The 13116-nt window shown below is 36.9% G+C and overlaps 2 protein-coding genes and 1 long non-coding RNA gene across 13 annotated transcripts in view; 1 reads left to right on the top strand and 2 right to left on the bottom strand.

Annotated features, from left to right (window-relative positions):
• Window positions 1–12726, bottom strand: part of LOC129780636 (growth hormone-regulated TBC protein 1-A) — a 198083-nt gene extending 185357 nt beyond the window's left edge. For 8 of the 10 annotated variants that reach the window (XR_008743980.1, XR_008743978.1, XR_008743981.1 and 5 more), the window contains exon 1: window positions 11973–12726. Coding sequence is in view for 4 of the 10 variants with exons in the window: in XM_055789127.1 (XP_055645102.1) it covers window positions 11973–11992 (20 nt within the window). In the remaining 6 variants the exon portion in view is untranslated. The remainder of the gene's footprint in view (window positions 1–11972) is intronic. The other 2 variants (XM_055789125.1, XM_055789124.1) reach the window with 1 other exon arrangement.
• On the top strand, window positions 6311–6788 carry LOC129780641 (uncharacterized). The gene is made up of 2 exons (XR_008743985.1): window positions 6311–6349; window positions 6411–6788. It is a non-coding gene; the product is annotated as an uncharacterized LOC129780641 (long non-coding RNA).
• LOC129780639 (uncharacterized) lies at window positions 6620–11491 on the bottom strand. Of its 2 annotated transcripts, XM_055789134.1 has the most exons (4): window positions 9473–11491; window positions 9303–9394; window positions 9040–9226; window positions 6620–8981 (listed from the first exon to the last, which is right to left on the bottom strand). In XM_055789134.1, coding segments are annotated over exons 2-4 (765 nt in total). In that variant the 5' UTR covers window positions 9305–9394; window positions 9473–11491; the 3' UTR covers window positions 6620–8405. The 2 variants fall into 2 exon arrangements, with proteins under 2 accessions (XP_055645109.1, XP_055645108.1); XM_055789133.1 differs by having other exon boundaries at window positions 9303–11491.
• Window positions 12727–13116: the final 390 nt, after the last annotated feature.

Raw genomic sequence — 13116 nt, 5'->3', positions numbered from 1 at the left:
GAAACGAAAATATGAGTCGAAACATTCATCAAAAATGGACAAGTTTTTCGCCACATCCAGTGCTGGAAAATTGGCTGAGTTAGGAGCGAAAATTGTTTGTTTGAAAGTTTGAAAGAACGAGCAGCCGACTATGTATTTTATTCAGTGATGATAGGTGAGAGAAAGATTTCGAGGTTACCGACAAATTGGCTTGCGTTTTTCCTATGGATGTAGGATTCGAGGATGTCTTGAAGGATATCGTCCAAACCATCAACGCATTGGATCATTGTGAGTTCCAATCTTCTTTTCTTTATTCTTTATTCTTTTTTTTCACTCGAAAACAAACTTAAGTTCAAACAACAAATGGGAAATTTTCATTTCACCCATTCTCTGACATTGAGAATTTCTCAAGTGTCGACAGCTAGGAAAAATGTTGATGCACTCCAATCGATTGATGCTGATTTTCCTCGCAGATTTTGATACTTCAAAGCACATGAAGGAATTCTCCAATTTTTTCTACCCCATTCAGTTTTGATGTTGTACATATCGTTGAAAACATGCAGATGGAACTCATTTAAACGCAATGTGATTTAGAGTTGCGTGACAAATTTGTAAACCATGATGTCTAGGATTTCTACTTCAGATTTGTTCCAGAAGCGCGATTTCCAGGAACAAATAAAACATGCTCATTTTATTACGTCTAGTTTAATCGTGATACCGTATTCATATTATCAAGTATAGCCATAATTCTGTCAGTGAAATCGCGACTGCTCTCAGCAGAGAAATTTGGAGCGAAGAAAAGTGGTAACACTGCAGTCGTGTAGTTCGATGTTCCCCTTCACTCTCACTAAGTTTCGTGGTCCCATCAGTATTTGTTCGGTTTCCTAGCAACGATAAAGTTCGGTCTTTACGAGAAGCGTGTGGCTATTGTCACGTTATTTAAGGGCGGGAAAACGTCAAAACAGATCTACGAGCTGCTCAAACCGTTTTCTATCAATGAAAGATTCGTGCTCCGTACACTACAATAGTACAAAGAAACAGCTGATGTGGACGATAGGCTGGACGTCCGAGATCGGTACGGCTGCACAATGTTATCTATGTTGTTCATGGACGCGTTCAAACGCAATCCATTTCGGAAACAAAATCGTTCATCAGTCGGAATGAGTCGGATAAATTAATTGGTGCGTACATCGATGGGTGAGTCATTTATTGACGCCCAGATTGAAGCGAAAATGTTTGGAACGATGCAAAAAAAACTCCTAGAACGGTTAAAAAACGATACTGGCAACAAACCTACCAGACTTAATCTCCGCAAATGATTGGCCATTAGTCAAACAGTTCTCATTACCAATCGTCAAAAAACTCTATCGAGAAGCCGCAGCGATTAACGATTGGCCTTAGCGTTTTCGACTCTGAGTGAAGAAGAGATGGTCGAATAATTTTGCAAAAATGTTAATTCTGGATATCTTTATACCTTCAATAAATGTTTTGGGTTTTTATCTCATTTTGTTCTCGAGTTATGAATTTTACAGGTATATAACTGAATGCTTCCTAATTTGAAATAAAAAGTGAGTCAAAAAAGTACCAGTTGAATACGTATGTTTTACATTTCATTAGGAACAGAAGTGAGAAAAAGTCATTGCGGCCCGCGGCTATAGTGAAAATTCTAATGCGGCCCGCACCATGTCTATACCTGGCCACCACTGCTTTAGATAATTCATTTTTACATGCTGATGAGAAAAGTCAGCCAAATCGGTCGAGAAGATCCTGAGATATCGATACCACCAGCTGAAAAAAACACGGTTTCGAGAAAAATGCGTTTAAAAATTCGTACTACTATATCCCTTGAGGTAACTTCATACTAACTAACTTTCTAACGAAACCAAATACAGCGCGTACTCGATTATATACAGTCTCCGATTTCGTTTCACTGTATATAATCGAATCCTGTATATAAACGAATCCTGTATATGATCGAGTCAATAAAATATATTTGTTTTATTCATTTTTTGTGCATATATTTTCCGTTTATTGAAATAAAGGATTTAATTTTTGATCTTATAGTCAGAAAGTGATAGATGATCATATTTGATGAAAAAAATCCTTCTACGCATATGTTCGAATTTCAACTATTTATTTGTTCCGGACTCTGTTGCCTCAAACTGGCTCTACACTAAGAAGTACGCTGCATAAGCCAATTATGTTGACTTCATTCGAAAGATGAGAAAATTTAGTATAGGATATAGTAGTAGAACATCTGAATTAGTGGATTTGAATAACTGTTTTGGAAGTGAAAATTTCAAAGTTAGTAATTTTGAATGTGTGATTTAAATTTTATCCCAAAAATTTCTATCAATCAAATTGAAGTTCTCAAACCACTATACAATTTGTTCTTTGACACCCAACTCCTATCTTTCTTAATTTCGCTGCAATATCAATATAAACAATTCCTGGTGAGAATTCAAGCAAAATCTTCAAAAACCACGATGTTTACCCCACTGTACATATAATAACCTTCACGTTCGAAGGTTACATTTTTTCTTGAAACAAATCATATTTGAAATGTAAAAAAATATTTTTTCCAAACTGTATATAATCGAGTCCAAAATTGTATATAATCGAATCACATGTAATCGAGTCCGACCTGTAGCGAAATATCCTTTTGAGACCAAATTTCTGAAGGTATAAGCTTTCCAAAAATGCAAAAAACAAAAATTCTATTTTTTCACCCTTCCAGACCGGGGTTCCCCCCTTCATCATTCAACACGGTTGAATGTCATTCGGAAAGTAAAATCTGTTTGCGCCCGGCTCGACTGCTCCGGAATAGCTTCATCGATGCACACATTGAGCGCATGCGCGGGACAGTTTTTCTTCATCGCCGACAGCACCGCGCACCGACGAGACACATATTGCGTCGCTAGTGTCACCTGTTCACATACATATAAAACGATATTCACGAAATCATTCATTCTGTTTTTACGCGTTATACAATAAACATAAAACAATACCAGTGTTTCTGACTCCAATTCTGCACTCCGGCCTTCCGAAGAAAGCTTCGCTCCATCGATATCTGGCTAGTAGACTGCTGTGAAAACCATTACCTGCCTTTTTCCAGGCAGAAAAAAGAGTATATTTCCTCACAGCCATTAGGTTTTCCATTTTACAGTCCACTGCCTTAGAGCTTATTAGCGGAATTTCATTTTTTTAAAGATTGTAAAAGATTTTAAAGATTGTAGAGCATTATTTGAATTCCCTGATTTTCAAGGTTTTTCCAGGTAGTCGACTCCCTGTTCAAAGACCCATAGGTTTTCTACACTGTATGTTCACATGATCATCCCAGCATAGCACCAAAGTTCGATGCTTTATCCACAAACTGTACCACATCTCCACCTATGAATAGTTCAGGAGCTCTCGGTGAAATCTTAATGTATACAGGACCATTCGTAAAGTTTTGTTGGATCATGATTTAAGGATGGGAATTTTTACATTTCTGGGAATTGTAGCCTTCTCCAAGCAAATAGACAACCCAACCGGAACCTCAAACAACAAACAGTGACCGGAACTGTACGACCATGTGCTGACAAAACGCATAGGATGTGTCTTAATCGACGATAAAACTTTTACAAAAGTAGATTTCAACCAATTCCCGGGGGTCACATTCAGTGTTGAAAACTATCATCATCGCTAAGCTCAAACGCATAGATTTTCGGGCTAGGTTGTATCGAAAACCTTGTAACTGGATTCATTCGACAGATGTGAAAAGCCGAATAAATCCAGTTACAACCTATATATTCCAAACGAAAATCATAGGGCCCTATTCCAGAAAACGAGACGAGCAGACGAGCAGAGCAGAGCGCTCGTCTCGTTTGTTTTCATATTCCGGAAGCCGAGCTCGACTAAAAACAGACGAGTAACTCGTCTGGTTCGACGACCGTTTTGCCGGGCTCGTCAATGAATCAATCGAATCGTCTAGTTTGTTTGATGTGTTTGTTCACCTTGTTGATTGAAAGCATCGGTATTCTTCTGCTCCGCCTTTATCTTCAAAAATGGTTTCACGGCTAAACTAGTATTGCATAAGCAATGTATGTTTTTAACTGCAACCATCAAATTCAATTCAGTAATTGAAAGATTTTACAGATTTTCAAATGGGCCTCTTCCAAACAACACAACCAAATGTAAGCATTGAACTCATATCCAGGGATGCTAGATGACTGTTTTGAATATATTAACACGGCACGAAAAGGGTTTTCACATATTGAAGGAAAATGAGTAATTCAAAACGAATTGCTCGTCTCGTTTTCTGGAATAGGGCCCATTATGACAGATCCAGACAACCAGTGAATATGAGCAAATGAACTTTTGTTCTTTAATATGTTTTGAATTTTATTTTTCCACCCAATGTCATTTTCATCTTGATTATTGAAGAAGTCAGAATTGAATTTCATTTTGGCCAAATGAATATCAGCTGTTGTTTACTTTCATCCTGAGGCTACTGTGTGCGTTTGGTTTTTATTTAGTTCGGACTTTTATTATACTGCTGCTTAAGTTCTTCTCAATCAAAAGCAAAAGGAAGATTATGATATGTACACCCTTATTCTTGTTAACGGCCGTATCTGCTTTCGTTCGAACGCTCTGATTCGAACACGTTCGGAGAAGGTATCATTGGTTTCGTTCGAACCTGGCTGAACGAATCCACTTTCGAATGTAAACACTGTTGGTGTTACCAGATGTGTTTCGAAATTTAAATCTTATCTAGGGAAGTTGAATTGTCAAATCGCTGCAAAGAATCAATGTCGCCGTCTGCAAAATAAATAGTTGTAAAGAAACAAAGAAAAACAAACGATGTATGTTTCACTTTGTTTTAAGTGCGATAGTTTTCAAAATTTTATTTGAATTGATAAAAGCTGTTCATCAGACAGTGAGAAATGAGTTTTCATTGATAGTTTTAGTTTTTGAAATGTGTATTTTTCCCGTCGCAGTTGTAATGAAGCAAAGATAAACAAACGATATGTGTTTCACTTTGTTTTAAGTGTGATTTTTATTTTATATTTTATTTGAATTAATAAAAACTGTTTATCGAATAGGGAGAAATCAAAGTTCATTGATAATTTTAGTTTTTGAAATGTGTATTTTTCCCGTCGCAGTTGTAATGAAGCAAAGATAAACAAACGATTTGTGTTTCACTTTATTCTAAGTGCGATTTTTGTTTTAAATTTTATTTGAATTGATAAAAGCTGTTCATCAGACCGTGAGAAATGAATTTTCATTGATAATTTCAGTTTTTGAAATGTGTATTTTCCCCGCTACAAAAGAGCGTTTGTTTTGTATGAAAGATTTCAAGAGGATTATATTTTTTTAAATCCGAATGTCACCAATGGTTTTGCCGATTGTACAAATTCGACTTCTTTACAGATCGTTGGTTTATTTCTTTTTCTAGATCCGTGTTGATAAATTGGTGGAAATCGAGTGACTTGCTTGTGCAGTTGAAATTGTTGTTCTCAAGGCAAAAGATGGATACTGTTATGCTGGGTTATGTCGCAATGATGGAAGACAACACCCCCTCTTTGAGAATGAGTAGAAGTAACCTTAGAAAGAAAACCAACATCATGAATTTATCAACAACACAGTAAGAATGATCAATTCTTAGAGCTAGATGATTTATTATAAGACATTTTAATTTTTGATTTTCAGATTCAAGAAGAACTTTCGTTTGAATAAAACAGCATTTCGATACATTGTACAAGAGATAAAAAATGAATTTCCACGTCAAAAGAAAGGCGGTCTATCGGTGACTGATAAACTTGCTGTCTGCTTGCGTTTTTTCGCAGAAGGGAGCTATCAACATGGTGCTAGCAAGGACTACGATGTGGCTATAGCCCAGTCAACGTTTTCCAAAGTTCTCGACGAGATGTTGATTATTTTGGAAAGGAAGATTTGCACCAAATGGATAAATTTCGAAATGACACAACAAGAAATGAGGGAAGCAAAGCGATTTTTTTATGAAAAATCGGGAATTCCGGGCGTTATTATGTGTGTAGATGGCACGCATGTTAAAATTATTCCGCCAATTGCAGACCGGAATCTATTTTATAATAGGAAAGGGTTCTATAGTCTGAATACTATGATAGTAAGTTGATTGTTATTTGAATTTTTCAATAATATCCTTTCTTGTTAAAAACGTAAATTTTTATACAGATATGTGATCACACCCAACGTATTCGATTCGTTGATGCAAGCTTCCAGGGGTCTAATCACGACTCTCATATTTGGAGTTTGAGTTCAGCAAGAGCACGTTTACAGGAAATGCATAGGAATGGTGACACAAATACCAAAATGCATAGGAATGGTGACACAAATACCAAAATTTTGGGTACTTTACAAGAATAACATTGATGTACATAATTTACAATCATTTTTCTGTTATTTTGCAGGTGATGCCGGTTATCCTTCCGAGCCGTGGTTGCTCACGCCTTATCGAGCTCCAGAACTAGAAAGTCCAGAAAGCGAATTTAACAGCAAGCATGTTTTAGCAAGGGGGATAATAGAGCGAACGATTGGAGTTCTAAAAAATCGATTTCGATGTATCCTTGGTGCTCGTCAGCTCCATTATACGCCTACCAAAGCGGCAAAAATTATCAGTGTTTGCTGTGCCCTGCACAATATATGTTTATATTTTAAGAACGACAATGATGAGGTTCAGTCAACTGAATAGATGTTTTAAAGTGTCGAATTCCTATATTCTAGATTTTATATACCCTTCATATATATGTTAAATATTTACAAATAAATATTTCCTTCACTGACGAAAACATTAATTTACATAGTATAGTTTAAAACACATTCAATTATATTTATTATCGTGAAATATTACATCGAAAAACGCATGATTTATTCAAGTTGAGGTAAATTCTATAGTTTTCCATCATTGCAGCATAACAGTATCCATTATTTGTCTTGAGAACTGATTCAAATCGTATAACTTGCATATTCTAAGTTGTATATAAAGTTGGATTAAATCACACTCGTTTGTAACGTGGATTAAATTATACATCGTATATATCTAAAATTGTATAAAATGGGAAAACCCGATTTTATTTATCATGATATGACTAAATCGTAATTCGATAAAACAAACATCGGTTTTATGATATTCTTGAATGGCGTTAACGTTCGCTGTGGAACTTTTGCCGTCTCAACGTATGCATTAACTAGGGTCATTCATTAATACTTGGTTGAGATTTCTATGCCGAATAACACGCCTTGAATGTACTCTGGAGTGGCAAGCTCTAGAATACGCGTGACCACAGCAAACCGGAAGAATTTTCTTTGACGAAAAATCCCCCGGCCAGAACGGGAATCGAACCCGAACACCCGGCATTATAGTATGGGATATATAAATAAATTTCTCAACCACTCTGCAGACTGCCTATTGGACTCAGGAGTGTGGGATTGGATCCACGTTTCATCCATTGTCACAAAACGTAGAACGAAGTCAACTCAATTTCGCTTCAACAATGCCAAACCGACTATTGAATCATCAACTCGCCGCTGTTTTTGTCAGCAAACGCGGCACCCACCAAAAACAATATTTGATCCAAATACAATGTTTTTCTGTTTTCATTTTCTATACGAATACTCAGGTAGAACTTAAACAACAGTAGCAACGATCCTGACCACCTACATTCTTGTACCAGCGCCATAACGTATCACATGTTGAAAACATTAACAAGTTGGACCACAAACATGCACCGAGTCACCAACTACCACCTAGTCAGTGACGTGATATCTCACATGTTGATGTTAGCATTACTTATTTAACGTGTGTTGTTGTTCATTGACTTGACCGATCTAGGACAATAGGCCACTTTGTTTAATATAAGTAGCATTGAAAAGTGAACTGTATCTTTATAGCTCAGACAGGAAATAAAAATGATTCTTAGTTTGTCAATCGAACTGTGTAGTTTTAACTCGATCAGGTTCGTCACTAATGCTATCAAAGCTTTGAACAATCAGAAAACCATAACGGCGACACGAATCAAAATGAAATCTTCAGCATCTTATTAAAAATTATAACAAACACTAGTACTTGTATATTTTATAAGACACTACAAAGAATCGATTTTTGGTACTCTGAAAGATTGGTGTTCGAATTTTATATTTATCAAAGCAATAAGTAGACCTTACATAAATGTAGTTTTGAAATTATGTATTTTTTATTTGCATGTGATAATTTCTCACGAAGGTACAACCTTATTTAAATTTTCGATATCGCACTTCTAATTTTTCGAGTAGTTTTTAACTATTACATTCGAAAATGTAATATATTCACATTACAATATATACTTTTAAAATTCATGTCATTAAATTACAACATAGCTTAGCATTCACATTACATTACATTCACATTTGTTTTAAAATCGAAATGTCTATTGTAGACGGCTTAATTCCATCTCAAGAATCCTTTTTTTAATTTTCAGTTTTTCCAGATTAATTCTCTCTAATTCCAGATTGTGCCTCTGATTTTCCATCAGCACATTGTTGATAGTTTCGTTTATGTTCTCTAACTGTTTCGAAATCTGTCTGTTATAATGAACCAAATCAGCAGTTTTTTTTTCAAAGCATTTTAGAATATTGGTGACCGAGTCATGAAACGTTGCTTGGTTTTGCACTTGTGTCTCCAGCAATGTGTGCATTGATGTCCTCCTCTTCTTCGATGTATGCGTCTCATTATTCTCATTGGCTCTATCCTCCGGAATTCGATTATCTTCAATCGACGCAGATTCCCCACTGTCATGAATTGATTGATTTGCGCTAGGTTCTAGCCCGAAACTGCAAGTGTCGGCTATGCCCTCAACTGCTGGAGCAAGTCCTGCAAGAACAACAACTCGTTCCTCCAGCGCAGTAAGTTCAATAAACTTACTAGGACCCCCACCTGTAGCAAATTGCTCGCGACGGTTGTGGGCTAGCTTGCGTTTCGTGTTCGATTTCCAATCGAACCAGACCTGCAAAAAAACTGGTTTAGAGAAACGAATATAAATACAGAACTTTGAATGTATCTACCTTTTTCCACGCAGTTGAATCTTTAGTTGGTGGCCCAAGACTGTTCAACTCGGCTGCCACAGAATTCCAGTAGGGAGAAGCATTGCATTTCGCGAAACCCTTCGCGATATCCGGCTGCTCTTCCAAGAGATCAACCAGTCGGCTGTATTGATCCTTGTTTGTGCTTTTGGATTTCGATGGTTTCGACCTAAACAGTCCGATGGGAATAAAATGATTAGGTTAAAATAAAAAAAAATGAATGGCTTAAAACATTGTTCACTTACATTGTTCTATCCAGGTTCTGTTTCGTCTAGGTTTTAGAGTTGAAATATTCTATTGGAAATGTCTTTCTTTCTGCTTCTACAGCAATTTTTCACTGTAATTCAAATAAACATTAAAGCACATCACATAGAATTTCAGAATTAAACATAAAAGAAAATGAACTTTTACATACCACATCACCTGAATAAACCACAAAAACGTAAACATCGATTGAATTTTCTTCTACGCTTCGTCTGATTCGCAACCCAACATTAACGTTTGACTGACAGGCGAAAAAACACTTTCGTACGAAAACAAGGATAGGACAATTCGTTCGAACGAACGATGTTCGAAAGTTCGAATGGATAGATTTCTTTCGTACGAAACCAAGGATACGAATGAGGCATACTTTCGAACGTTTTCTATTCGTACGAAAACAAGAATAAGGGTGGTAATTTATTCGACCATCGGGTCTAGAAGCAATTGTTTATCAATTGCAAATCACTTGACGGTAGCTACAACCACTCGTTGTATCCGTTCTGCATATGTCGTTGTTACCGTCTCGCCAAATAAAATCCTGTGCGATTTCTTGCAAAGTTCGTTTCATCGAACTCTGGCGATTTTGTTCTCTAGATGGTTCAGCCTGAATATTTTTTTTATTTTGAATTTTCACTCAAATTCACTATCAGAACGAATATCGTTTCGAATGTGATGAATATCAATTTGTTGCTTTTGATATTCAAAGTTTAAACAACAGCGAAGTTTCGAACCCCACTCAATGCCGCATTCGTTCATTATAGCAAATTGGTTCATTCATCAGAGATATGAACAAAATGAACTCGTTTGTTATTGTCATCAATATAATGAGGGCAGTGTGTTTCAAGCTGAAAAAAGTCATTCACACTGAAACAAAATCATATTCGTTACTCATGAATATTTGTTAATATTCTGAGACACGTCACGACTGGTCACATCTTACAAGGCTTCGGCAAGGTTCCCAGCAGATTTGTTAAAAAGAATCATAATTTCACAAGGAAATTTGCATTTTTGTGACGGATAAGACCATAAATTCGGAAGTATACAAAAACGCACTTCTCAACAAACGAATTTAATCCTTCATTGAGTTCCATGATGACCAGAAACATGTTGGGCAGGTCTAATCTTGCATCACAACAAAGACGTGCTACAATGGTACGACAAAGGAATCCAGTGCATTCCAAAAGAGCTGAATAGGATTGGGCGATCTCAGATCGATTCTTGGAAGATCGATCTTTTCCATTCCGTTTTCCGATTTTTTGGATCGATCTTTGGTACTCGAGAAAATCGATTTTATTGCTTTCGTTTTTTTCGATTTTTTCGATTTTTCTGTAGATTTGTTCAGTATACATCGTTTTTTATCTCACCAAAGGCCACTTAACATTTTTTTTAAACATGTTGTCAACATTTGGATTGCTCCTGTACAAATGCTGACAGAGATTGTTTTCTAGATCTGGCGCCAAAACTAGGAATCGGCTTTAACTAAATGGCAGATGCATGGCACGATTGGCTTTTGTGGGATCATTTTTAGCTGAGTTCTGGGCGGTTGTTGAATTTCTAATAATGCTTTTTCAACTAATTTCTTTAATAAAACAACTACCTGACGGCACTAGATGAATGCTCTGTGGCTATGATCTTTATGCTGAGAAACAAAACAAAATGCTTTTGATGTTTGAATAGAAATATGAAATTTGTATTTCCTGTTCAAAGAAAAAACGGCATTCATATAGAACAAGCAGATAAATCGAAAAAAAAGCTTTTAATTTATCAAAAATTGATTCGGCAAAGATCGATTCATTGGTACCGATTTAATTAGTGGATCGATCCCTACGCCGTTTGGAAAATCGATTTGATAAGATCGATCTTTTTATAAAGATCGCCCAATCCTAAAGCTGAATCCACCAGTTCCGTCTAATAGAGAAGTATTTTGCGATAATGAAGCGGAAGCTTAACATGAAAAGAGGAGTCACCAGCGATATTAATCAAATGAAGAATTGGTGGAACCGGCTGGTCAAGATCGTGACTGAAGGTGTGCGCTGGCTGATGAAAGGTATCAACAGTAAAGTAAGAAAATTTCTTCCAAATAACTATGAATGATTTGTTTCAGTTTTTCAATGAAATTTAAAATAATTTCTTTCGTTTCATCCTCGGAAAGTGTTTCGATTGAAGAATAATGAAATTGATACACGCATTCAAAAGTTATCTAGATAATCTAGGCTTCACTGTTGTTCACTCTGGAAGATTGTTGTGTCAATCTTCATAAAATAATCTCTCAATTGTTTTTTGACTGACTCGCGAAGTCAAAAAACAATTGAGAGATTATTTTACATTTGAATTTAAACTCGAAAAGACTATTGCAATATTAAAAAAAACAACATGGTTAACATTCATTGACCCCAACGTTATATATTTGGTTGTGCTATACCCAAACTACCAATTGAATACCTGTCGCGATAAAACTGAACACACGCATATGTAAATTGCGCCGTTCCGGTTTCAATTCGACACAAATGACTTAAACAGCAGGCAAACCGCATTCGATTCCATTGTTTAACGCGCCTTCGAACTTAAATGCACATACACAGATTACTGCCAAATTTAAAATCTCATTTCACAATCCATTGTACGAATACGCCATACGCATAAGCATGACTCACCTGAATTTAGACACCGCCATTCCTAGATTGCGCTCGGCACCCTCGTTGTCGCGACACTTCTGGTCGTTAGGCCAACGATAAATCTCAGATATTGTTGCACACCTTACCACCTCTCGCAAGCCTCACGCTGCAGCTGCAGCTAACTGCTGTTGTGTGTTACGACACAGTGGCGCTAATTTTATGCTCGCACAGACCGCTGGTTCCCAATTGTCACTGAACGTCTGGCCGGCCTGGTTTCATGCTGCCTAGTGCGCCCAATGTCTGGATTGAAAACTGTAAATTCCTCATCAACCACAGAACAATGCAATCCCGCCCGTGGCTGGCGGCTTTTCGCATTCACCGTATTGCTATGCTGGCCGACGAAATCGTCTTTCTCACATCTTCCACCGCCAACTGGTGAACCACCTTGCTCACAAATCAATTTAATTTACATACACTGACATACCGCACTATACCGTGTTTGTAATTTCGCGATTATTGTTATTACAGATTAGAATAGCGGAATCGCAACTGCTATCTGAGAGGAAGAAAAACAAACACTGAGTGTGAGGCAGCTGCTGGAAGACACGGTCGGATTCTCGCCTCCGCTAGCGATAAGCCTTCTACGGTAATCGAAGAATATTTTCCTTCTGCTCACTGACGGCGTGCGTGTGTGCAGCGCTGCAGCACACCGTCCTCCTCTCAATGGGGATAGTGGGAGTATTGTTTTTACTATTATGAAGCTCTTGCACTAGCAGCAGCAGCAACTCACATTTTTAACACATGATCAGCGGTCGCGAGAACGGAGTAGTAAATGTAAGAAAAGGATGGCAGCGGTTTGTTGTTGTTTTCACCATGGTGCCTATACTACTGGTGTGTCAATTCTCTTCTTGAAAGTACAGTGAAGCATCGATGATTGAATTTTGAAAATCTTTTCTATGACAAGGTATTCAAACGACAATTCATACATAGTTTATTTTAATCAGAAATTGGTTAATTTAACAATTTCTTCAATTATATTATGGATATTCTCAATTTTTTGGAAGAAACATTCAGGGAAATAATTGAATCGCGTTGAATTCCATTTTAAGTTTATTATTTGATTTGTTCCCCAACATTTCGCATAAACCGACGAAACCTGGGTAAGTTGTTTATTTTTTCAAGA

The sequence above is a fragment of the Toxorhynchites rutilus genome, chromosome 3 (genome assembly GCF_029784135.1).
Source record: "Toxorhynchites rutilus septentrionalis strain SRP chromosome 3, ASM2978413v1, whole genome shotgun sequence".
In the NCBI taxonomy this organism is placed as follows: domain Eukaryota; kingdom Metazoa; phylum Arthropoda; class Insecta; order Diptera; family Culicidae; genus Toxorhynchites; species Toxorhynchites rutilus.
The sequence above is the reverse complement of the archived record's forward strand: the minus strand, read 5'-3'. Positions and strand labels throughout refer to the sequence as shown.

Excerpts from the sequence above, each read along its gene's own strand:
- LOC129780639 (XM_055789133.1), bottom strand. Across the intron at positions 8,982-9,039 it reads ATTCAACTGCGTGGAAAAAG|GTCTGGTTCGATTGGAAATC; the intron begins GTAGATACATTC and ends GTTTTTTTGCAG.